The sequence below is a fragment of the Cydia strobilella genome, chromosome 7, assembly GCF_947568885.1.
Source record: "Cydia strobilella chromosome 7, ilCydStro3.1, whole genome shotgun sequence".
Classification (NCBI taxonomy): Eukaryota; Metazoa; Arthropoda; class Insecta; order Lepidoptera; family Tortricidae; genus Cydia; species Cydia strobilella.
In genome coordinates, this window is record NC_086047.1 from 12,148,397 (window position 1) to 12,173,555 (window position 25,159).

The window sequence follows — 25,159 nt, forward strand, 5'->3', positions numbered from 1 at the left end:
ATAATCAAAAAAATAATATTTCAGAACAAAAACAGGTTATGCAGTATTTTTGTTATATAAATAATAGTCTAATAGACATGTACATTTGGCAACATTATATGTGCTAAAAGAATTGTCAAAATTTCAGTCAATCAAACAAACATGGATTCTTTTCAGTGTGAGGAATCTGAAAAATCTTTGCATAATGATAGTGATATGACGAAAAATTATATTAGTGTTCCTAAAACCATGTCAGGACATAGTAATAATATCGTTCATAAGCTATTTAACAGAGAGGTAAGTCTAAAGTAAACCAATCTAAGGTTGTTTACACGATTGAACGCTTTTATTTTTTTTGAGACAATTTTAGTAATTTTACCTGCGACGGCTCATTGTAATGTATTGTTATGACCTTAAGTTAAAGAAAGAGATTAGAGACGGCATATCCACACATTCTTGTTAAACTCGGTTAGTTTATTCACATTTTATGACCTTTTCATAAAATAATTTAATACAAACTTGATTTTTATTATGTATATATAATCGTTGTGTCGTCAGGTGTACTCGAGCGATACTTGATACGCTCCGAAACATTGCCGGAAATAACTATTTATAATCTAATCAATGTATTACTCCTTCCCTTATAAGGAGATACTTGACTTCCAGTGTTTATCATAATCATATCACCATACATAGGACTTAAAGAACCTTACAAAACATTAGTTGGAATGCAGTACACTAACTCTATTAATTTTAACTTTATTACATTAATAACTTCACTGGCACAGAAACAACACTAAACCAGGGTAATGCTAATGAAATACTATTTGTAACACTGTTTACCTTTGTAACAATGTTATTGTACTTACCTACCATGTACAGTCAAGTGTAAAAATATGGGTTCACACATAACTATGTCCTATTGCTCTTATGTCAGCAAATTAAGAACTATGGGACATATTTAAGAGTGTTGTATGGCTTATATCAAAGATAGATATAACTCCGTAATAGATGGATACAGTCTAAGGAAAAAACGTGCGTCGAAAATCAAGAAAATTTGATTCTCATTCAGAGGGCGCTACTAGCTTTGGCCTACTGTCGTATAGATGGCGTTGACGGTTTCGTTTGTTATTTAACAATTTTAACGCATATCAGTGAAAGAACATGGGTCAAAATCATAAAAATAATTAATGCAAATAAAAAAAAATCATTTATCCATATTTAAATACATTTTATCGTATTTTTATAAATATTTATTTTTAGTTTTAAAGTGTGTAGACAGATGGCAGTGAATTTACTGGGGTTACAAAATTTACTATGACAGTACCGCTCTAGTATAAGTTACTCTATGCTTATATGCACCAATATTTATACACTTGACTGTACTTATTAAGTTTTATACTATGTTGTTCACATTTTTAGCCTTTGTTGGTGTGTATGTGTTCTAATCATTTCCAGGAACCATACTTTCATATGTGGTTCACACATTTTTATACTTTTTTTTTTCTCAGCCCGTTACATTGTCCAACTGCTGGGCAAAGGCCTCTCCTCTTGATCTCCACAACTCCGGTTGTTGTGCTTTTATACCTTAGATATGTTTTATCCTACCTATCTCTGATGCAATTAAGAAATATCGGGGAAAACAATTGATTGTACTTAATCAGTTCGGCCTACATTATGTATATTGCCGGAAGTGTAAGTAGACAATATGAGCTACTTACACTTCCGGCAATATACATAATGGAGGCCGTTATCTTCGCTAGAAAAAACCCCGATTTATTTGAAGCTAAACTGGATACATACAAAACTAGAAGCCAGTATAGAAACAAACTAAAAATACCTAACTCAAAATTAGCCATCTAGAGAAATGGGCCCCATTTTATGTGTATCCAAGTAGTAAACAAAATACCCGATGAGATCAAGTTGGAACCAAATGACAAACAGTTTCACAAAAAATTAAAAACTTTTCTCATACAGAAATGTTACTACTCAGTGGAGGAGCTTTTAAATGAGGAAACCTAGTCGCTGTAAGAGAAATTAACTATCAAGCATAGCAATTAAGCAAATATTGACATTGAATCTATTATTGTAATTATTTATACCTCATACATATACAAAAAAATTGTCTAACCAATTATTAATTATACAATAATTCAATTATTAATTATACATAATAGCATGCATGGCCTGTAAATGAAATTTAGTAATAAGCTAGATATAAGACAATTTGTGTGCCCTGACAGGGTGTCATGGAAGCTTCCTGTATAACTTTAATAACATCTCATGTACATGATTTTTACAAATAAACATCTTATCTTATCTTAGTAATATGACCTAATTACTGTACTTTATCTAGAGAAGAATCTGGCAAAATTATTTGTAATTTTATTTTTCACTAAAACAGTTAAGTAATCGCTATTAAATCGTAAATTATTAGGGAAGGTTATAAAAAGGTAAAACCTTCAAGACTTGTACTGTTATTATAACGATACATTTTTAATAAACATATTGTTTTTTTTTTCCTTTTTTTATTGTGGGGACATACCACATTATAATCTATAAATTATACACATGTCAATCATAATGAAAAAATGAACTGTGATCAACTCTGGCCAACATGTGATTTGAACCTACATCTTTGGATACCGAGGCCAACACGCTTAATATGTGCAATTGGTATATTTATACCTTTGCCACCCACCCACAATTTATACCTTCAAGAGATGTTATGGGGTTTTTATGTTGAGCCTTAATAAAATTTATGTTCTTCCAATTATAACTAAGGTTTCGGGTTTCTCAAGTTATTTTGGTTACCAATTATTATTGAAGATTTTTGATATTTTTTCGACTTCTTGACTCATGTAAAGATTTATGTTTTTTATTTAAGGAGCGATTACATAAATAAAAAACATTACCACTTTTTACCAATAAATTAAAATCTGGTACAGTAAATCACATCCTGAACAATTAAAAAAAATACAGCTATATGGAAAAATATTTATTATTTAAATATTTTCTTGGACTATTTAGACTCATTATCTCTTATTATGCTAAGATCAGATTATTATTTGCACAGACTTTAGGCTACACGTCACGTCGCTACAATGACCGTGGTCGCAGAATATTCGAGCGGATCCCGCCTCGGCTGCGGTTCTGCCTCATGGACATTGTGCCTATGTCCTACTTCAGCAACCATGTGTTCATGGGCTTCTCGCAGTGTGGACAGTACCTGCTCAGCTTCACGTACAGCAATGGGTCACAAGTTTACTTCAGGGAGAATGCTAAGTTTACGTAAGTCTTACGATCAGTATACAACAGAAAATTACCACAGAGTTGGCAGATAAACAGAGGTAGGGCTGCTTAAGACAATGGTGGGTTCACGACGAGCCAATTTCACAAACAGATAATATATTCATTTATTGGATTTGAGACATTTACATCTCAGAGCTCTATAAGAGAGTAGAGAAGTATGAAACTTTGAAGTGTGTTTTTTTTTTGTAAAATATAAGTTGAGCCGAAATAACAAAACACGTGTCCATTACTTTTTCATGTTCCCCAACATATAATAAAACCAGTAATTAACTAGCAATGCTTTGCTTGAACAAAACTCTACAGAAGTTAGAGGGTTTGGTCACATTCATGTCTGTTATTTTAGACTACTCTATAACATATATATAAATAAATCAAACAGGAGTGTCCAGACCGGGAACCTTTCCTATCCACAGTCAATTATAAAAGCGACCAAACAATTAATATCATTGCAGCTTGCACTTCTTATCCTGGGTGCCCGGAAGAATGGTCCGCTCAGTGCACAGAGTGCCCCTATTCGGCGGAGATGCCGTGGACAGCCGACTGACCATCTCCATGGCGCAGTGGAAGCACAAGCCTGGCGTGCTGGTGGTCTATGGCCTACCGTAAGTTCCTAATTTTTCACTAGAGATAGACAAAGTACTTAGTAAAAATAGAATAAACGTGTATGATGCAATGCAACTAACCATGATTTGATCTATTAGCTTCCACTTTCTTCGTGCAAAGCGAGATAAATAATTTATTTTGTACAACATACAAAGTACCATACCTACTTTTTTTACAGGGATTCATGTACGGAAAGATCTCACCTCAGTGTCATTGGAGTGCCACGGTTAGGATGTAGGAAATGCGCAGCTATGGCGAAAGAAGAAGGTAAACCGTTTTACCTAGTAAACAAAAGTCAATACATTATCACTTCCTGACCTATAAAAATCTGTACAAGGCATTGTTGTCAAGGTACGAGAGTATCCTTTCGTTTGAAAACTCACGTCGTAAATATTTTGTACACATGTTATACCTCGGCCAGACTATGCTCCTCGCGCTGTCGCGATGTTGCCCGCTCCGGCTACACACTTGCCCTACTCGCGCGATTGATCGCGACGCTCCATCTCCGCGACAAAAAACCGACAAAATAGGGAGCGGTGGGCATGGCGAGGAGCATGACGAGCGGCATGACGAGTAGCGAGGCCACATTACGTCTCTGCCTACTTCCCTCGCTACTTGCCATGCCACTCGTCGAGTATGTGGCCAGGGTATTAGGGTTAAGAAGGTGTTATATGATGCGTTTTAACACACATAAGAAACTGGGAAAAGCTTCCTGAACCGAGAGAGCAATTTCTAGCGATCTAATGTAGTGTTAATGAGTGAGATACAGAATATTCGAGAGAACGCGTATTGGAATACCCCTCTTTATGTTTTCTGAATTCCTTTAATCAGATATTTTTGAGCACCCTTGCCTGCTACAATTTGTGTCATTGGACACATTCTTTGACAAGTCTTAAATATGTAATGAGTGGTAGAGTAAGTAAATAACGCACCTGAACTTCTTAGAACGTTTTTTATTAGTTTCTACAGCCACAAAAACATTTTCAGATGGTCAAAATTGGGGTCAAAAATGTCTGGAGCACAACTTCGCAATTCACACAAAGTTCTTCTGTACATCCGACTCCAGCGTCTATGAGCCGGTCGTACAACTCGGCTACTCCAATCAAATCATCATTTACACTGATTTCATACACATCCTAGAAATAGACTTCGTCAAACCTGACCAAGATAAGCCTATGGAAATCGATGACTGCAAATTCTCATCTGCAGATAGAGACGAGACTAATTCTATTTACACCAATCCGAGCACACCCGCGTCTGACGTGTCAGCTGTCTTCCATTCCCCTAAATACCAGAACACGGTTGTGCAAAATATTTTAGAAGACTTCTCCGATTTAGACGCAGAGCCTTTTCAAATGTCGAAACCGGTGCAGTTACCTGACGTGATGGGACAAGAGCTCTGTATTCAAGCGTCTTCAATATCATACAATTTAGTCGAAGAATGGGAGGGCCCTTCACCTTCCATTAGAACTTTAATTTCCCCTCCCTTGAGATCCCCCAGGAGAAGACCCGCGGAAAGTATGTCCAGGTTTAACGAAACGCATAGAATCAAAGCGGACAAAGCTTACGAATTCGTAGAAGAAACCGAAACGAAATGTGAAAAACTGAGTATATTCAGAAAACGAAGATTAGCTGACAAGAAATATGAGTTTTCTGAAGATAATAATGAAAATATAGTCCCATTCAGGGTATTAAGGAGTAATAGGAAATACTTTACTGGGTGCACTAGCAAAATGAGACGACCAAAGTCCCCGCCAGTTGAGGTTCTGAGAGCACACAACCAGATAAGTAGACCTCCGTCGCCGACCACTAGTGAAAAAGACCAGGGTCTATCTTGCTTAGAATCTGATGACAAAAGCGAATCTGAATACAGAGTTATGGAAATGCTTGACGACGGATCTCTGAAAACGGTAGCGGTACATGATAACACTTCGAAAACGCTGTCAGAGTGCCCCGTGAACGCGCACGATCCGTATTTGGTGCATTCGGAAAATTCTAAGTGTAGCAAGTTTTTCACGAGGTATTTCGTGGAAAGTGATGATGAAATTACTTCTATCGTTACGGATTCTGAAGGTAAGTTCTTTTTTATGGTTTCGTCTTAGGGTTCCGTACCCAAATGGTAAAAACGGGACCCTATTACTAAGACTCCGCTGTCCGTCCATCTGTCACCAGGCTCTATCTCATGAACCGTGAATACCGTGATAGCTAGATAGTTGAAATTTTCACAGAATATGATGTATTCCTGTTGCCGCTATAAAACGTGATTTTTTTTTTGCAGTTTCTTGCGTAATGGCACGGAACCCTTCGTGCGCGAGTCCGACTTGCACTTGGCCGGTTTAGTTCTAAGTGAGAGTAATCTTCGGGCTAGACTGGGTTACAGATTTGTTTTATTTTTTATTTTATTTATTTATTTAAGAAACAAACAGTCTTCTACAGTTATACATAACACTGGAAATTTTCTTAAAGCTAGACTTACAGTTTCCTTAATGAAAATATTTTAACATCATGTTTAATAAAGTTTCTACAGAGTAAAACAGAGCTATTTGTGCAAACAAGAACAAAAACAATAACAACAATAATGAGAAAAAAAATGCAAGAGTATCAGGGTGTTAACAATTAAATTGTATATAAACTGAATACTAAAAAGGTTTTGTTATTCTTATTACTTATTAACGTTCAATACTGAGATTTTTTCCCAATAGCGCCAAACTAATGATCTGGGTTATTACACTGCATAGATAGTGTTTTAAATCTATTAAGTTTCTCGCAGAAAATATCGAGATTCAGAAATTTTTCGTTGTACAACCTGCATGCCCTTCTAACAAAACTATTTTACGCGTAAGCAGTCCGACTACGGGGGATGTAAAAGAGGGGTTTTTTCCTGCAAGCGCGTTCACAACGTCAAGGAACTCTGAAGGATAGTGAATGTAATAAAAACGGAGAATCAATAATATTGTTAATAATTTTATAAAGGGTTAAGAGCGCTATTACATTTCGGCGTTGAGCGAGTTTAGGTATTTTACGCGCTGCGGCGGGCTGTGCGAGCTCAGTGTGCCGATCCCTTCTACCACGTTTTCCCTCTCGCTCGCACTACAATGATGGATTAAATAATCTTGATCCTTCGTGAAGCATACTGAAAACAATTATAACGACACTAACTGTACTTAAATTTTAAAATCCTAATTATTGTTATTTGGTACGAAAATACTAAATCCAGTGCAAATGTACTTACTTTTGTATTATAAAAGAATTATTTTATACTAGAAAGAAATTATACTCGCTTGCTTACATGTTTCGTCATTACATTTGGTACAGGTACAGGGTAACCGTACCGCTTGGGTAGCGAAACTATTTTAGCTATATGTAGCAGTGTTGGCCGTAATTGTTAATTTTAATTAACCATTGATAAATTGCATTAACCATTAGTTCCGCCATTAACCAATTGCATTACGCACCAATTGCATTAAAGTTAATGCGAATTAAATTTTTGAGACGTTAATGGCCATTGAAGTTTTGTTTAGTGTTGTTTGACATATCAGTCAAATTTTACAGATTGACAGTTTTTGTCTTTTTTAGTGAAAATGAACATGGTTTGTTTGCTAAATTATATCCCAAAAAATTAATTTTCACTGAAAATGACAAAAACTGTCAATCTGTCAAACTTGACTGATATGTCAAACAACACTAAACTATGTCACTTAGTACCAAACTTTAACAAAACGTTAATTTTCACAAAAAATTACAAAAACTGCCAAACTGTCAATTTTGTCAGTTTTGAGAGATGTGTCAAACTACATTTTCCATCCCATGACTAATGATGAAGGTCCTATCAAAATCGGACAAGCCGTTTCGTTTTGGGATCCAAAACTGTCAAAATGTCACAAACTGTCAATTTTGACAGATAGTATAAATCTACACTTAACAATGTCACTGGGTGCTAAATTCTATCCCAAAAAGATAATATTCACTGAAAATGACAAAAACTGTCAATCTGTCAAATTTGACTGATATGTCAAACAACACTAAACTATGTCACTTAGTACCAAACTTTAACAAAACATGTTAATTTTCGCTAAAAATGACAAAACCTGTCAATTTTGACAGTTTTGACAGATGTGTCAAACTACATTTTCCATCCCATAACTAATGTTGAAGGTCCTATCAAAATCGGACAAACCGATCGATCGAATCGATTTGGGATCCAAAAATGTCAAACTGTCACAAAATGTCAATTTTGACAGATTGTATAAATCTACACTTGACAATGTCACTTGGTGCTAAATTATATCAATTTTAACTGAAAATGACGAAAACTGACGTCCCAGCAAAATGTCAAAACAGAGATTTGTGTGACTACCCCACGAAAAGTGCATTTAAAGTTCGAGGTAGACATCACATTTTTCAAACCACCCACTACACATAAAAGTTAATTATTGTCAATAGTCCGACACACACGCGGATGTTGTGAGTGTTGTGTGTCGGACTATTGACAATAATTAACTTTTATGTGTAGTGGGTGGTTTGAAAATGTGATGTCTACCTCGAACTTTAAATGCACTTTTCGTGGGGTAGTCACACAAATCTCTGTTTTGACATTTTGCTGGGACGTCAGTTAGCCGCGACCACGACCAGTGAAACCTGTGTCGAAACGTCGGTAAATAAAGGTAACAAAATAAATTCGCGATAGACCCGTTTTTAAATGTGATTTAATATGTGTTTAAACCGCGAAAGTTTTAAATGTTATATATGACAAAAACTGTCAATCTGTCAAATTTTACTGATATGTCAAACAACACTAAACTATGTCACTTAGTACCAAACTTTAACAAAACATGTTAATTTTCACTAAAAATGACAAAAACTGTCAAACTGTCAATTTTGACAGTTTTGACAGATGTGTCAAACTACATTTTCCATCCCATGACTAATGTTGAAAGTCCTATCAAAATCGGACAAACCGTTTCGATTTGGGATCCAAAAATGTCAAAACTGTCAAAAATGTCAATTTTGACAGATAGTATAAATCTACACTTAACAATGTTACTTGGTGCTAAATTCTATCCCAAAAAGATCATTTTCCCTGAAAATTACAAAAACTGTCAATCTGTCAAATTTGACTGATATGTCAACCAAACCTTAGTTCCACTAGGTACTGCCAGGGTTCAGCATCAGCTCTATCATGGGTACTGCTCTCCTATGTGCTCATCAAGACGAGTCGGATGACTAAAACAGCGTGTGCCTATGTTGCACCAAACCTTAGATCCACTAGGTACTGCCAGGGTTCAGCATCAGCTCTATCATGGGTACTGCTCTCCTAAGTGCTCATCAAGACGAGTCGGATGACTAAAACAGCGTGTGCCTATGTTGCACCAAACCTTAGATCCACTAGGTACTGCCAGGGTTCAGCATCAGCTCTATCATGGGTACTGCTCTCCTAAGTGCTCATCAAGACGAGTCGGATGACTAAAACAGCGTGTGCCTATGTTGCACCAATCCTAAGTTCCACTAGGTATACTGCCACGGTTCAGCATCAGCTCTATCATGAGTACTGCTCTCCCAAGTTGCTCATCAAGACGAGTCGAATTATCAAAACAGTGTGCGCCTATGTTGCACCAAACCTAAGTTCCAGTAGGTACTGCCAGGGTTCATAAGGAGGATGAGTATTACATACTCAAAACTTATACAAGTTCAGTCTTAGTTATATCGGAGAATCGTTTATAATGGCGTAAACGCCATCGACATTAAGGTCCCTTTTTATAGGAAATACCACATTTTATTCTGTTTTTAGTATTTGTTGTTATAGCGGCAACAGAAATACATCTGTGAAACTTTCAACTATCTAGCTATCACGATTCACGGTTCATGAGATACAGCCTGGTGACAGACGGACAGACAGACAGCGGAGTCCTAGTAATAGGGTCCCGTTTTTACCGTTTGGGTACGGAACCCTAAAAACAGAATAAAATAGATATTTAAGTGGTGCTCCCATACAATAAACGTGATTTATTTACCGTTTTGTGCGTAGTACGGAACCCTTTGTGCGCGAGTCCGACTCGCACTTGGCTGTTTTTTTTTTAATTTACTACCTATAAAATGTCAGGTAATTTCAAATATTTTTATTGTTGTTCGGAAGTTTGTTATGTTACTATACTATATTATAATACTATAACAACAAATACAGTACTCGGATTAAAGTTTCTCAGTCGCAGTTTACACGCACACAGCATAGCGTTTTACACGGCGCCTGCCGCACACAACGATAAAAAACCTCGTTGTCGCCGTCGAAAACGTGCGGAGCCGACCGACACAGGTCCGACCTCTTCAAGCTCTGCCGCGGTACTGAGATCGCCAGCGCGCGTCTTCGGCAATATAGAGTAGTTTTCAAAAAATTGCCAAAAAATTAAAGTAGAATTTGATAAACACAAATGTATACCAACAGTATAAGGAAACGTTGTAGATTGCTCGTGTATAAAAATTACTTCGATACTAAGTAGATTTTCGTAGGAATTTACACTTGTTTCGAAGAGAAAATTCAATTCGTTTAACATTGATTTTCTCTTTCTTAAAAGCATGTAGGAAGAATATCGTTCGATATTCCTAAAGTACAGGATATTAGTAATACAAAATATCCAACTTTAGCAGAGTAAACTTCTCAAAATTTACAAATAAGAGCTCACAATTCAGTGCTTCACGCGGTTTTTCGTAAACGACCATCAGAAAAAAAATCATTACTAATTTAATTAGTCCTTTTTCTAAAATGTACAACGATATTCCTAAAGATAAGAAGACGCTCTTACTGGAACAAGTATTCTTTATTTCTAATAATGAGCGTAAAATCTTAAATCTTATCGGGAATATCATCATTTTTACATTATTTCGACTTTTCTTGTAAGAACGCTCTTAAGATATCGGTACGTTCTCGGCGATAACTAAGGGATGTTATATTGTGTGCTCTCATTGCGGTGACGTAATCTGAATTTTTTTTTCTAATCCTGTATTCTATTGTCTTAGCAAACTTTTTTTGAACTCTCTATCCTATCACTATGTATTTTATACTGTGGGCTCCACACAGCGCTTGCAAATTCCAAACGACTACGAACATAACTGTTGAACAGTACCTTATAAGTTAAAAGTCTCTTAAATGGTTTACCTACGCGTAATATAAATCCTAACTGCTTAAATGCTTTACTTAAATTGAGGTACAAAAGTGAGTTTTGAGTCCATTATGACACCGAGGTCTCGAATCTGGTGAACACGACCTAAATTTTTATTACAAAGTTTATAGTCAAAATTAATACTACTCCTTTTTCTGCTAAAACTTATAACGAAACATTTGTCCGGATTTATGGACAACTTATTATCAATGCAATAAGTCTCAAAAAGATCCAAGTCATCTTGTAAGGCTTTACAATCATCCACATTACGAATGACTCTAAATATCTTTGCATCGTCAGCATATAAAAGTAAGTTTGACTTTTTTATACATGCAGAGATATCATTGATGTAGATGATAAATAATAAAGGCCCCAGATGAGACCCTTGTGGAACACCAGATGTGATAGGCCTGTACTGAGAAGTATATCCACCCACTGCCACAGCCTGCGAACGATTCTCAATGTAAGATTTTATCCATCGGAAAAGGTCACCGTGTGATATTTCTGAAATATAACAATGTTTTTCATGATTTTACTTCATTCAATCTGTTAGTATCTAAATACAGTGTAGGTAGACATTAATGGAGGAATTATATGCTTTAAAACAGGAGAAGTATATTGTCCTGGCATTTTCAGACGACTGTATATCGGGATATCACGTGGCGCTCCACTTGCAAGCTCACGGGGCGGGCTACGCGCCGCTGCAGGGCGTCGGCGCGGGCGCGTGGGCGCGCATCGCGAGCGCCCCGCAGCCACTCACGCTGCGCGCGCAGCAGCGGAGCCTCGACACCGAGCTGCTGTGTAATGAGGTGAGCTATGGAGTATGGGCACGGATTATCGGGATACCACGTAGAGCTCCACTTGCAAGCTCACGGGGCGGGCTACGCGCCGCTGCAGGGCGTCGGCGCGGGCGCGTGGGCGCGCATCGCGAGCGCCCCGCAGCCACTCACGCTGCGCGCGCAGCAGCGGAGCCTCGACACCGAGCTGCTGTGTAATGAGGTGAGCTATGGAGTATGGGCACGGATTATCGGGATACCACGTAGAGCTCCACTTGCAAGCTCACGGGGCGGGCTACGCGCCGCTGCAGGGCGTCGGCGCGGGCGCGTGGGCGCGCATCGCGAGCGCCCCGCAGCCACTCACGCTGCGCGCGCAGCAGCGGAGCCTCGACACCGAGCTGCTGTGTAATGAGGTGAGCTATGGAGTATGGGCACGGATTATCGGGATACCACGTAGAGCTCCACTTGCAAGCTCACGGGGCGGGCTACGCGCCGCTGCAGGGCGTCGGCGCGGGCGCGTGGGCGCGCATCGCGAGCGCCCCGCAGCCACTCACGCTGCGCGCGCAGCAGCGGAGCCTCGACACCGAGCTGCTGTGTAATGAGGTGAGCTATGGAGTATGGGCACGGATTATCGGGATACCACGTAGAGCTCCACTTGCAAGCTCACGGGGCGGGCTAATCGCCGCTGCAGGGCGTCGGCGCGGGCGCGTGGGCGCGCATCGCGAGCGCCCCGCAGCCACTCACGCTGCGCGCGCAGCAGCGGAGCCTCGACACCGAGCTGCTGTGTAATGAGGTGAGCTATGGAGTATGGGCACGGATTATCGGGATACCACGTAGAGCTCCACTTGCAAGCTCACGGGGCGGGCTACGCGCCGCTGCAGGGCGTCGGCGCGGGCGCGTGGGCGCGCATCGCGAGCGCCCCGCAGCCACTCACGCTGCGCGCGCAGCAGCGGAGCCTCGACACCGAGCTGCTGTGTAATGAGGTGAGCTATGGAGTATGGGCACGGATTATCGGGATACCACGTAGAGCTCCACTTGCAAGCTCACGGGGCGGGCTAATCGCCGCTGCAGGGCGTCGGCGCGGGCGCGTGGGCGCGCATCGCGAGCGCCCCGCAGCCACTCACGCTGCGCGCGCAGCAGCGGAGCCTCGACACCGAGCTGCTGTGTAATGAGGTGAGCTATGGAGTATGGGCACGGATTATCGGGATACCACGTAGAGCTCCACTTGCAAGCTCACGGGGCGGGCTAATCGCCGCTGCAGGGCGTCGGCGCGGGCGCGTGGGCGCGCATCGCGAGCGCCCCGCAGCCACTCACGCTGCGCGCGCAGCAGCGGAGCCTCGACACCGAGCTGCTGTGTAATGAGGTGAGCTATGGAGTATGGGCACGGATTATCGGGATACCACGTAGAGCTCCACTTGCAAGCTCACGGGGCGGGCTAATCGCCGCTGCAGGGCGTCGGCGCGGGCGCGTGGGCGCGCATCGCGAGCGCCCCGCAGCCACTCACGCTGCGCGCGCAGCAGCGGAGCCTCGACACCGAGCTGCTGTGTAATGAGGTGAGCTATGGAGTATGGGCACGGATTATCGGGATACCACGTAGAGCTCCACTTGCAAGCTCACGGGGCGGGCTAATCGCCGCTGCAGGGCGTCGGCGCGGGCGCGTGGGCGCGCATCGCGAGCGCCCCGCAGCCGCTCACGCTGCGCGCGCAGCAGCGGAGCCTCGACACCGAGCTGCTGTGTAGATAATGAGGTGAGCTATGTATGGAGTATTATTTTTTATTTATTTTATTTTATTTATTTGGGGCATCAACAGAAATACAAAAAGTAATACAAAGCATAGTGAACAGAAAACATAGCCAGTAACAGATGTCCACAAAAGTACAATTAACATGCAATAACTAAGTGTAAGTGAGTATCATAGCTAATCGTAATATATAATATATAATAAATAAATAAATAAAAATATGTGCTGAATTAACAATATCATTCAGGTTCAAGGGAAAATTCGTAACTGTAAGTATGTAAAGTAATATATTCGTGTGTAAAATACACATGTCTCATGTAAACAATATCTTGGTAGATATTGTTTGTGTGGTAGCGTGGCCCCTACCACCAACGAAACCGTGACGACGTTAAGGTGGTTCGACTAGGTTACCCAAAGCTTAAACCCCGCTAGATGGCGTCACTTTCGCAAATTTTCAGGTTTTATTTTTTTGTGGAATAGTGTTGGTATCTGTATACTTAAAAGTATGTTTAGCGCACTCTTTACATAAATATTGAACTATTATAATAAACATTGAATACTTCATTAGTGCAAAAAACACTTTTAAAGTCGACAGAGTGTTTCTGTCATGCTATTTCCTACTATTACTCACACATGCAAACAGTGTTTCCGTGATGCTTGTAGTAGACAATTTCATGCAGTGTAAGTATGCTGCAATGGCGTTGCGGTATGTTCGTGGAAATACGTGCAAGAGGATTCAGGTTCGAGACTGGTACGACAGGGGTACTTTTTTTTGTCCTTTTTGTGTTATCTTATGTTTCTTATACCTTTTATTCTTCGAATTCTTGTCCGATTCCGATATAACCGAAATATATTTCAGTGATATCGGAAACGGCTCTAACGATTTCGATGAAATTTGCTGTAAGGGGTTCGATCTAGCTACGTCTTATCTCTGGGAAAACGAGCATTTTTGAGTTTTTACTTATGTTTTCTTTTTCTCCCAGATATTCAGTATAATTAATAAATTAGTTTATAACGTTTTATAAAAATATGTGACGTTTTGAACTAAAAGGTACCACATTGTCGGTTGTCGATTAGGTTGATTTCATTTTGAAGCTTTATGGAAATATGACAACAATAAGTAGGTACCCGTTTGGTTGAAAACGCCACATATATTGAAAACCTGACTTTCACAAATCTCACCTTTTTGGGTTCTTCCAACTCAGAAAGGATGGAGAATACTGACGATTCTTAGTAGCACTAGCCCAAGGAAGTCCAGGTTTGTAAGTGTTAGGTATCAGTTTTTTTTTAAAGGGCTAAATATAGTTCTACAAGTAAAGCAATCCCTTACTGCCCAGCCTCTATAGTATTTTTCAAACTGGAAGGGTACGATGATAGATTTCATCTCCATACAATTTATAATCTAATAATGCCAAATGTTGCAAAATTATATTGAATTGAGATCTATCATCGTACCCTTGCAGTTTGAAATAGTTATTTACGATACAAGTGCGGAAAAGAGAAAATTCGAAACGAGTGGCGACAGATTAAAACACGACCGCAGAGAGTGTTTTAAATCGACACGAGTTGCGAATTACCTATTCGCACGTGTATCGTACAACGTTTTACAGTACATATGGCCCTTTAAACTTTCGACATATCCATGAAAAGTGCTCTTTATGCACCATATGTACTGTAAAATACTTTTTAGTACATATGGTGCTACATATACGTTACCGCCCTAGTGCGGTAATTAGTACAATACGTGCATATGTCGAAAATGTAAAGGGCCATAATTATGTACTGTAAAACGTTGTACAATACACGTGCGAAAAGGTAATTCGCAACTCGTGTCGATTAAAACACTTCCTTCGGTCGTGTTTCAATTTATCGCCACTCGTTGCCAATTTCCTACTTTTCGCACTTGTATCGTAATGTACTAATAATAAAGCAGTAATTGTAAAATCAAATTAAAACTTTTTTTTTTTATTCAAGTAGGTACAGTGAGTAACAACATTGCATGGCCTTCTTATTATAACTATTATAGAAAACGGGATATTTATCATGTTTATTTATATTATTTATTTCTCGATATTTTGGCCGGTCTTGCAAGACCAGTCGTTGTGGAGATCCCTGGGGAGGCCTATGTCCAGCAGTGGATGTCTTGTTCGTGTAGATGGATTCACACAACAAATGAAATAACATTTTTTCATATTTGTTATCCGTAGTTGTCCCTGTACCTGAAAGAAAAATAATATCATGATAGCACAAAATCTCTAATGTTATAGGAAGAAAGATGATGCAACAATATGGATTCTAATAGTTATCATTTACTTACCTAGTAATAATTGTGTTTTTCATTCATAGACAAAATTCCATAATTTTCATCCCCAGGAAATGTTTTATTTTACTTTATTGCAGTGAGGATGTCCTGATTTTTTCTGGCTAATGAAGGAAAACATTTTATTTCCAAGAATGCCTCTTCATTTTGCACAATACCTAAAAAAACCTAGAGTTAGTGACACATTGACTATTCGGCAACCAAAACAGTAATAATTACATTATATAGGTATCGTTCACTGCTTATATCTACCATTACGGAAGAAGTGAGAATTATTTTCTAAAAAGATCGGCACGAGAAAATTACAATGTACAATGAAGGAATGAAACTGTACCTACCTTACGAAACTTCACCATCATGAATTCCGCTTCAATTGAGTCTGAATTTTTCTGGATTTTCGCGGACCAGAACACCGATGATTTTTGTAACTTGATTTAGACGTTGCTATCATTTTCAATTTATACAAACAAATTGATGTCACAATAAACATGACCCTATGTGTCAGTGTCAACACTGTCAAATAAAAATGCACTAAACATGACGGCACTGCAAATCCTGCCAGGTCGGCCAGGCAACGTCGCCAACGTCATAGAGTGGCAACGCCGCACGCAACGTATTTGTACACGACATTTGTGACACACACATACGTAAAATTGATGAAAAAATTACGTTGATTTATGTATGATTTCTGTATGAAACAAAGTTTTTCTATTAATTTAGCGCAAACGAATATTCGAAAGTAGATAAATGAGCAAATATTTGTGTAGTAATAGTGTGTAGGGCCTTAATTAAAGCAGATTGAATTTTGTATGAAAATCGAACCACCTTAACGTTAAAGTAGCTGTAAAAAAATGCAATTATTTATATTAAAACTTAAGAGTATAGCTGAAATATTGTGTTTTTCGGGTCCAATACAACTGTACCGACAATATTAGAAGCGATTTCAAAATCAGGCCAATTGTTCTGATTATTATTCTGTTTTTTTTTTCCTAAGGTTTGCGGGCGACTTTGCAAGCTGAACGGAAAGAAATTCATATACTGCTTCGATTGGGGTTGCCATGTCATAGACGTATGTCAGAGCAGTGGCTGCTTATCGGGGGTGAGTATATATTTGATGCAACCTGTATACACAACACAAATATGTATGTATGTATGTATGGTCATATTATAATTAGTTATGTTTATAATGTGCCAATCCTTTAAACGCCAAAGACGGCCACAGACGCCCAAGGTTACATTTTAATGTTAATTAGCATGCATTCCAATAAGGTTAATTATGGCATGTTATATAAAATGGTCGTGGCGTTCCAAGGGTTAAGTTATCAGCACGGGTCTCTCACACCACCACCCCACAGTAGCGTCTTTCGAGCGTCGGCGTCTTGTCAGCGCTATGGAAGCTGGCGTTGCTGCGCAGTTGAGTCAACCTTGCATCAAGCAGCTGCCATAGAGTTGACTAGACGCCGACGCTCGGGAGACGCTAGTTTGGGGCCTTTCTGAGGACCACCTCACCCCACACTAGCGTCTTTTGAGCGTCTCGGGCGTCTAGTCAGCGCTATGGCAATTGGCTTCGCCGCGCAGTTGCGCCAGTTGCGTCGAGCAGCAGCCATACGCTGACTAGACGCCGACGCTCGGGAGACGCTAGTGAGGGGTGGCTATAAAAGACAAGTAGACAAGTATTTGTTTGTGGTGATCGCCTACTGTAACGCCTGATTGCAGTTGTGCGCGATGTGGCTATGGGCGAGCGACGACACGGGCGCGTGCGAGCCGTGCCGCGCCATCAGCGCCGGCTGCCCCGCGCACCGCCTGCAGTACGCCGCCGAGGTGAGTCCCCTAATGTTTGGGTGACCAAACAATTTCGGTTTAATTAATTTTTCCAAGAATAAAACCTCGAAAGTTCAATCGTTTGTATTACTGTTTGACCACCAAAGACGTTAACTGACGCGCGCAGGGATTAACTGACAGCCCAATATCGACTTTCGTGCATTGCGACAAGGTTCACGATGGCGCGCCGCGCACGATAAACGTGGCATTTAAAGGGTTAAGGAGGCGAGAACAGTTCCCCTACTTGGCTTGGCACTAGTAATTACTACTAGTGCCAAGCCAAGTAGGGTAACGCCACCAGTAATGGACAAGTACTCAAGGAAGGGCAATTCGTAATTTAAAGAATCTTAAAAGGGTATGCATTTCTTTTGTAACAATCACTGGGGGGCATGTCAGTGTAAGCCTAAAGTTTCGAGGCTTTAATAAAACTAAATCTTCTTTTTTCAGTGCCTCTTTGTCTGGAATTTAGTGAGCGGTGTTTATAGAACCGAAAAAGTTACAATGACTGAAGACGCAAGCCAAGAAGGCTCCAGAGGTAAAGATATATATCAACCATATATTTCTATTATGGACACAATACATATAATGTCATGTTACACATAACAATATGTCTTAAAGTCCGTATAAACTAACTCAGAACAGAATTTGAAGAGACAAACTGGGGAAGTGCAAATATAAACATGATATTTTTATCATGTTTTTTTTTTTTTCATGATATTTTTATTAAAAAAAATGCATTTAACCGATTTCCAAGACCGAAGTGTTCCATAAGAGCTCCGTGAACAAAGTTTTGTACGGAGCTCCAAAAATGAACGTGAAAAAATGAATGACACTTCCACACTGTCACTGCCATAATTGACATGTAATTTAAAATTTTCACGGGTGTTTGTACTTTTTTAGTGTCTGGGGCAGATCGAGCGCGCGAGCTCGCGAAAAAGCTAGGACCAATCAACATGCCGTCCGGCTGTGAAACTAGGCTGCTCACTACTCTTACAGGTAACTTATAGGTATAGGTCTATTGAGGCCTGTTATGACTGTTATGAGATATAATTTTAATTTGGATCGCAAGGGGCGAAAGCACGTTCCACTGCACTCTAATTTGAACTGTAATTATACGGGAAAATGGTTCAATTTGAAGTCCATGGACTAAGTAACAGCATGCGGTCGCGAAAATTCCTCATTCACAAAATAATTAAGCATTTTACTTGTACTTATACGCGAAATAAATATCATATACAAAGGAAAAAGTGACCACGGCCTCTTCGGGGTTTTTTCCTTTGTATATGATATTTATTTCGTTTATATTTTAAATAGTAGTATGACTGCTTGTAAAAAAAACACAAATTAAAATATTTTCGTAAGAAAGTAATTTTATTTGTTTTTATTGTACTTATACGGTTCAATTGAGGGTGTTGGGCTAAGGGCGGGATGCTGCTTGTCCTTCAGGTCGAAATTTTAATTATACCATTAGACTTCCAAATTATTATGAGTCATGATGAACGAACGAGACTTTTTGAACCGTTACTCAAAACTAAATAATGATAAATTTTCTTAGTGCAATAAACTAATAAAACTTTTCGGTATTTAAAAAATCTGTTAACATTATGATGTCTAAGGCTTCTCTAAAAAGGATATTCCATTTTTCAACAGGGCGTTCGTTAAAGAGTCTGACAGACGTGGACAACTGCATCGAGATCACCAAGAACCACCCGGACAGCTCCGAGTCCGAGTCGGAACCCGAGGACGAGGACTCCGACTGAGCGACCACAGTGCTCCGTCCATGTAAGTTCCGACTGGGATAAAACTGCCTAATTTTGCCGTAAAGTGTCTCACTCATTGGTACAGTCAGCATCTAAAGCAGCGGATCAGACGACGCGTCAAGTCTCTAATGTGAGATATGTGTCTATATGTACAACAATTAGACTATGGCAGAAGTTTTCTAAAATAAATATTGAAAAACCTGATTCTCACAGATGAACACCAGGGTGTTTTTGGGTTCTTTCAACTTAGAATCACTAGCATATTCAATCCTGATGATAAAAAAAATGTCCCAGAAATCTGTATGAAGTGTACATTCCACTACGTCACGCGTCACGCACATACAAATGAATATTTTTTTCACACTAAAACGTGACGTAATGGAATGGACATTTTGGGACATCTTTTTTTAATGGCAGGATTCAGAAATTGGAGAATGCTGTCGATGCTGAGTAGAATGAGCCCAAGAATGTCCAGATTTGAAAGAATCAGGTTTTTTAATATTTATTTTGGAAAACGCCCAGATACTTTTAAACGCAAACTGTAGAGATATATCTCTATTTGGAAAAGTATTTCAGGATGGCAGATACTTTTGGCGCGTTGTTTCATCCGCTACTATTGTCAACTTTAGTTCGCTTGACAGCGTTTTTTTTTCTAAATTATACTCACTCAACATTAAGCTATACCTCAGACCTAAGAGATAATCCAACCGCTCCGGTGTGTGAGCGAGACAGTACAATGCACGGGTATAGAGATGTCCAGGCCGTTGTATCCAATGAGAAGACCGCTTTAGAATCAACTTTTAATGTAATGGAAACTAGTATTATGCTGAGTCTAAAGTCTGTTATTGTATCCCTAGTACTAAAAATAATAACCATTTGTGGCTTTCCATAGAGAAGGGTCCTTATGCATCATGTGCCTAAGGGCCCTTCTTTTTGGAAGCCACATTTAATGGCCCAATTTATTTGGTTTTGTACTAGAATGACAGTTTGATATTGATTGGGTTGCAGATTCAATATACTGTCTACTGATTTTTGTATCTGGTTTAAAAATTTTTTCGAAGTTAGGCCCTACTAGTACTAGTAGCCACTTATGTTTCCTCAACCAGTCTGACCAAAAGAGACAGTTGTATGGTATGAGTGAGATAGAAATAATTGTCATTGCGTCCTTTTCGGTCAGTTAAGATATTAGGATTACGATTAGAAGTTGTAAAACTAAGAAGGTAGGTCACACGTCACACGCACATTGCAATAACGTTGTTAGTGTTATTACATTTATTGTGTATTACAGCTATTTAGTAGCAACACTGGTAGCGTTTGGCAACGACAACTTATTTATTAAATAGGTCAGTTATGGGCAAAGAGTATTGCAGAGATGTAAAGTTTTTTTTTTACAAATTATGTTAATGGCTCTGTAACATTACTGTAGGCGTTATTTATGGACGGTATAGAAAGGGCCACAATCTCTTATGGCAGAGCTGTTGCAAAAGTGACCAGCTTTGAGCTTGAGCTGTTAATAATAGTTCCTAATCTCTCCGGTGGCGCTAGGCTCTGGGACCTGAACCATAGAAGTATGTAGAGATGAAATGGGGGAGGGGCAACAAATAACCCGACCAAATTACGTAGGATGTTTTTGGTATGTTGTCAGGAACGTTAAAACGTGTGTGTATTTTGTCGCATTGCGTATGTTCTCTCCCTCACGGTCGCACATCTATATAAAATACTAGGTCTATGACATTTCTTTTCGGTGTATGGTGGCGCCGCCTATTTATTGTTTTTTGATAGACACTTTTCATACATAGAGATTTTCCTTCTAAACGGCTGTCAAATCAAACAAGTCATTGATATTCGTTTGTTTCTTTCTATCATTCTTATAATTGTGTTTATTTGAAAGACATCATTTAACAGAGGTTTGCTTTTGATTTGATGATGAATAAATAAATGTAATATGATGCAGTTGCAGTACAGCGCAGTCTACCTTAGATAACTTTACGCATCATTACTTATACTTCAGATTGGTTCAGTTATTACTACAGTACTATATTTTTCTTAGACTGCAACTATTGTACAATTATCTCTTTAGTTATGGATGGCACAAACCTTATTTCGGGCCAATAATTTCAGTCGTTGTCGCCTTACCAAACCTAAAAAGGCCAATTGCATGAATGGCCTAAACCTAGCCTTTCAATGATTGCTTATACTCGAGAATTTGAGACGGTTACGGCCGTGACCGGGTGGTCTAGTGCTGGTCAGGACGTTAGCCACGTAAGCTGACGACGCCGGTTCGATTCCGGCCTCGGCCACCGCAGGGCTAGGTCACTTAATCTTAAGTATATGACATATAATATATTTTAAGTTTAAACGTGTTTTACCCTATAGGATATCCCATGAGGAAGGACCTTAAATAAAGATTCTGAATGTTTATGGGCTCTGATTATTGTCAATGGTCATTGAAATATTTATATCAAAAATCAGAGACCAAAGATAATAATTAGATCCCTGTATCTGCAAATAAAGTGACGCCATCGTATTAAGTTGTATAAAGTGTAAATAGTTATTGAGTAATTTAAGTACATTCTTAAATATTTTTTTAAAATATTCATTTGAGATAACGACGACACGACGAGGTTATTATTGTAAAACAAAATGTTTTTAAATTTTTATATGGCGAGGTGCTTGTTTTATTTTAAGTGTATAATTCGGAAATTAAAAAGGGCTCAATTGTATTAAAATTATTATACATACATGCGCTCTCAAAATAGCGTTTATAAGAAAAGGATCAAACTTGATCCTTTCATGTATCGTTAGTAAATAATTTTAAGTCCATCCTAAATGTATGATATGATAACACAATATTGTTCCAAGTTATAATGTAACAATAACGATATTTCAACTGATATGTAAAGGCCACCCCACACTGGCGTCTCCCTAGCGTCGCCGTCTAGTCAACTCTGTGGCTGCTGCTCGACGCAACTTTAACGAAACTGCGCAGCGACGCCATTTTACATAGCGCTGACTAGACGCCGACGCTCGGGAGACGCTAGTGTGGAGTGGTTCTAAATGAGAGCTAACAGTGGATGAGAACAAAACTTCAACGGGTGTCCGCTAGCAGACGCGGGGTGAACGGAGCGCACGCACGCGGGTACCATAGGGATGATGACCCATGTTGAATTTTATAACAAAATCTAGTAAAATAGATAGCAAATGAGCAATTTATGACAAAAATGTGGATATTAAAATAATATATGGAAATGATAAAAAAATACAGGATCTTAAAGTTTCAAAATTTTAGGTTTTTTTTTTTACTTCCAAAAAAGAATAAAGTAAAGGTACCATTCGATTTTATTCAAAAAAGATTGTACAGCAACTATATGCATAAACGCAATATTTCACCGACAAAATCGCAATTTTACTTATTTTCCATACATTCAAGATGGGCTCTCAGTGACCTTGACGTCACTTTCACTTATCGTTTTGTTAGGAGCGTTTCGCGAGTAAAGTACGACTGTCGGACTTTGACTATTATTTCTTACTTTTGTAATGTTGCTTTAATGCAATGGGTCCCATAACTCCCATATAGATATTTGATCCCAAAAACAAACCTGATCGATTGGTACCATTAATAAAAAACCGGCCAAGTGCGAGTCGGAATCGCGCACCGAGGGTTTCGTACTTTTTAGTATTTGTTGTTATAGCGGCAACAGAAATAGATCATCTGTGAAAATTTCAACTGTCTAGCTATCACATTTCATGAGATACAGCCTGGTGACAGACAGACGGACAGCGGAGTCTTAGTAATAGGGTCCCGTTTTTACCCTTTAGGTACGAAACCCTAAAAATTGTCATCAAGCCTATTTTAGGTAAAACCCGTCGCACGCGTCCGCGCCAGCTATACTATCCGTCAACCAAACTGACGACCGAGGTCATATCACTATCTCTCTCACTCTTGTCATGATCACGTAAGCATGAATGAGAAGTTTTACGACCCCGATCGTCAGTTTGGTTGGGGGATACTATAGTTAGCAACGCTCATACTGCTTTTCGTTACCCCGCTTACCCGCTCCGTGCAACCGCCCCAGCTAGGGGAAGCCCTAATGACTTGTTTCCACTTCAATTTTCTTTTTTTCCTATATAAGCTCTTTTCATGTTTAATGTTTTTGAGGTAAGGGGTATGACCCTATTGGCACATTCGCACCGAAAATGTCTGAAACGAGCGCCCTGAAGTGCCAACTAGTGAATTATAAGTTTATGTTTTAAATTATTTGAGGCGGACTGTAACTGACTGGCTATATTACATTTCAATTCTTAAAGTAAGGGCAGTAAGGTCGATATTTGAATAGGTTACATTGTTACGATAGCTCATCTCAAATAATTTTAAATATTTTCAACTCTATTACGTGCATTTATTTTCCTCGTAAAGACTATCTAATGGTAAAGTATGGACATAGCAATTATAAGTAAACTAGTGGTAGTAATAATTAACGACTTATGAAATAATCGTAATCCTAAGGAATTAGACGAAATCAAGCGCATTATTATGTCATTCAACCACTTACCTGCTGAACTAAAGTATTATAATTATATATATCGACATACAGCCAGAGACAAATAAATGGTAGAGATCTAACTTGCGTTCTTTTGTCATCATCACAAGGTCTCAGTGCCACATATTTTATTGGGCTTTGGCCTTCGAGGCGACATTCAACATATTTCGAATACATTTACGACTGTCCATCAGATATATCGAAGCGGCCGAGGTGCTCAAATATATCTGAACACGCACTCTAGCGCCTTGACAATAGAGGCGTGTTGTGAGCACCTTGGCCGCTCCGATATGTCTGATGGCGACCGTACTTTAAATTTGTATTCCTAAGAAACAAAATAAAGCAGCAATTTCACTGACGCCAATTAAAAGGGTTGTTGATTCATACATTTTTTTAGTTGGTGATTAAAGCAAAGAGTAGTTTAAGTAGCGCCATCTAAAGCAATGATGAGGAACGCAACCTTGTATTCGTGGAGGTTGAAAATCTCTATTATTTACTTGCCTAATAATTACCAGTCTTTTTCTTTTCAGGCTGATGATCCTAACATACATTATAGTACTTTTTTAAGTGACGCACTGCGCTCTGTAATTGTGGTTTGGTGGTGAATCTAAGCTCATTGTAAGGTTGTGATCGTTTGACTGTAGTTGTGTTTAAATAAAGTGCCTCACACATGTCATGTTTAACTTATTTGTATTAAACTGCACTGCCTATTTTGCCGTCATACGAAAACAATTTTCTAATAGTAAAATATAAATTATTTCTTTAGCCTTCTAATAACACATTGAAGCGACAAAAGGTCTCAAACTTTCTAATTTCTGTAACTCCAATACGGTACGGTCACATCTCTGAAGTAGAGACAGCAGCAGAAGAAGCTAAGCGGGTAAAGGTATTCAAAATGATTAGAACAACTATTATTATTAAGTAACAGCATGTATGTAGAGATCATTTAGAAACCCCTCTCCCGCTTAACTAAAAAGTAGCCGTAAGTACTACTGACAGCAAGCAAAATATTCACTCATCTGATATACGTAGGTAAATTAAGTAAAAAAATGTTATGTCACTACCGTAAATAAAACAAAATCGTATTGCAAAAAATGATTTGCCATATTGACATAATGATAGACTCATGGGTAATTGTGCCGTGTAAGTCTG

At 39.1% G+C, this 25,159-nt stretch overlaps 1 protein-coding gene across 1 annotated transcript; it reads left to right on the plus strand.

The window, feature by feature from the left end:
• The first annotated feature begins 111 nt into the window (after positions 1-111).
• LOC134743183 (uncharacterized) lies at positions 112-24,710 on the plus strand. Its single transcript, XM_063676564.1, has 11 exons — positions 112-276; positions 3,056-3,270; positions 3,744-3,893; positions 4,073-4,161; positions 4,882-5,967; positions 11,685-11,857; positions 16,880-16,984; positions 17,602-17,706; positions 18,154-18,241; positions 18,607-18,702; positions 19,357-24,710. Exons 1-11 carry the CDS (start codon positions 142-144, stop codon positions 19,464-19,466), a joined length of 2,352 nt encoding a protein of 783 aa, XP_063532634.1. The 5' UTR covers positions 112-141; the 3' UTR covers positions 19,467-24,710.
• The last annotated feature ends 449 nt before the right edge of the window (positions 24,711-25,159 follow it).

Coding starts and splice junctions, on each gene's coding strand:
- LOC134743183 (XM_063676564.1), top strand. CDS start 142: ATGGATTCTTTTCAGTGTGAGGAATCTGAAAAATCTTTGCATAATGAT. Junction 3,271..3,743: donor AGGGAGAATGCTAAGTTTAC/GTAAGTCTTACG, acceptor ATATCATTGCAG/CTTGCACTTCTTATCCTGGG. Junction 5,968..11,684: donor TATCGTTACGGATTCTGAAG/GTAAGTTCTTTT, acceptor TGGCATTTTCAG/ACGACTGTATATCGGGATAT.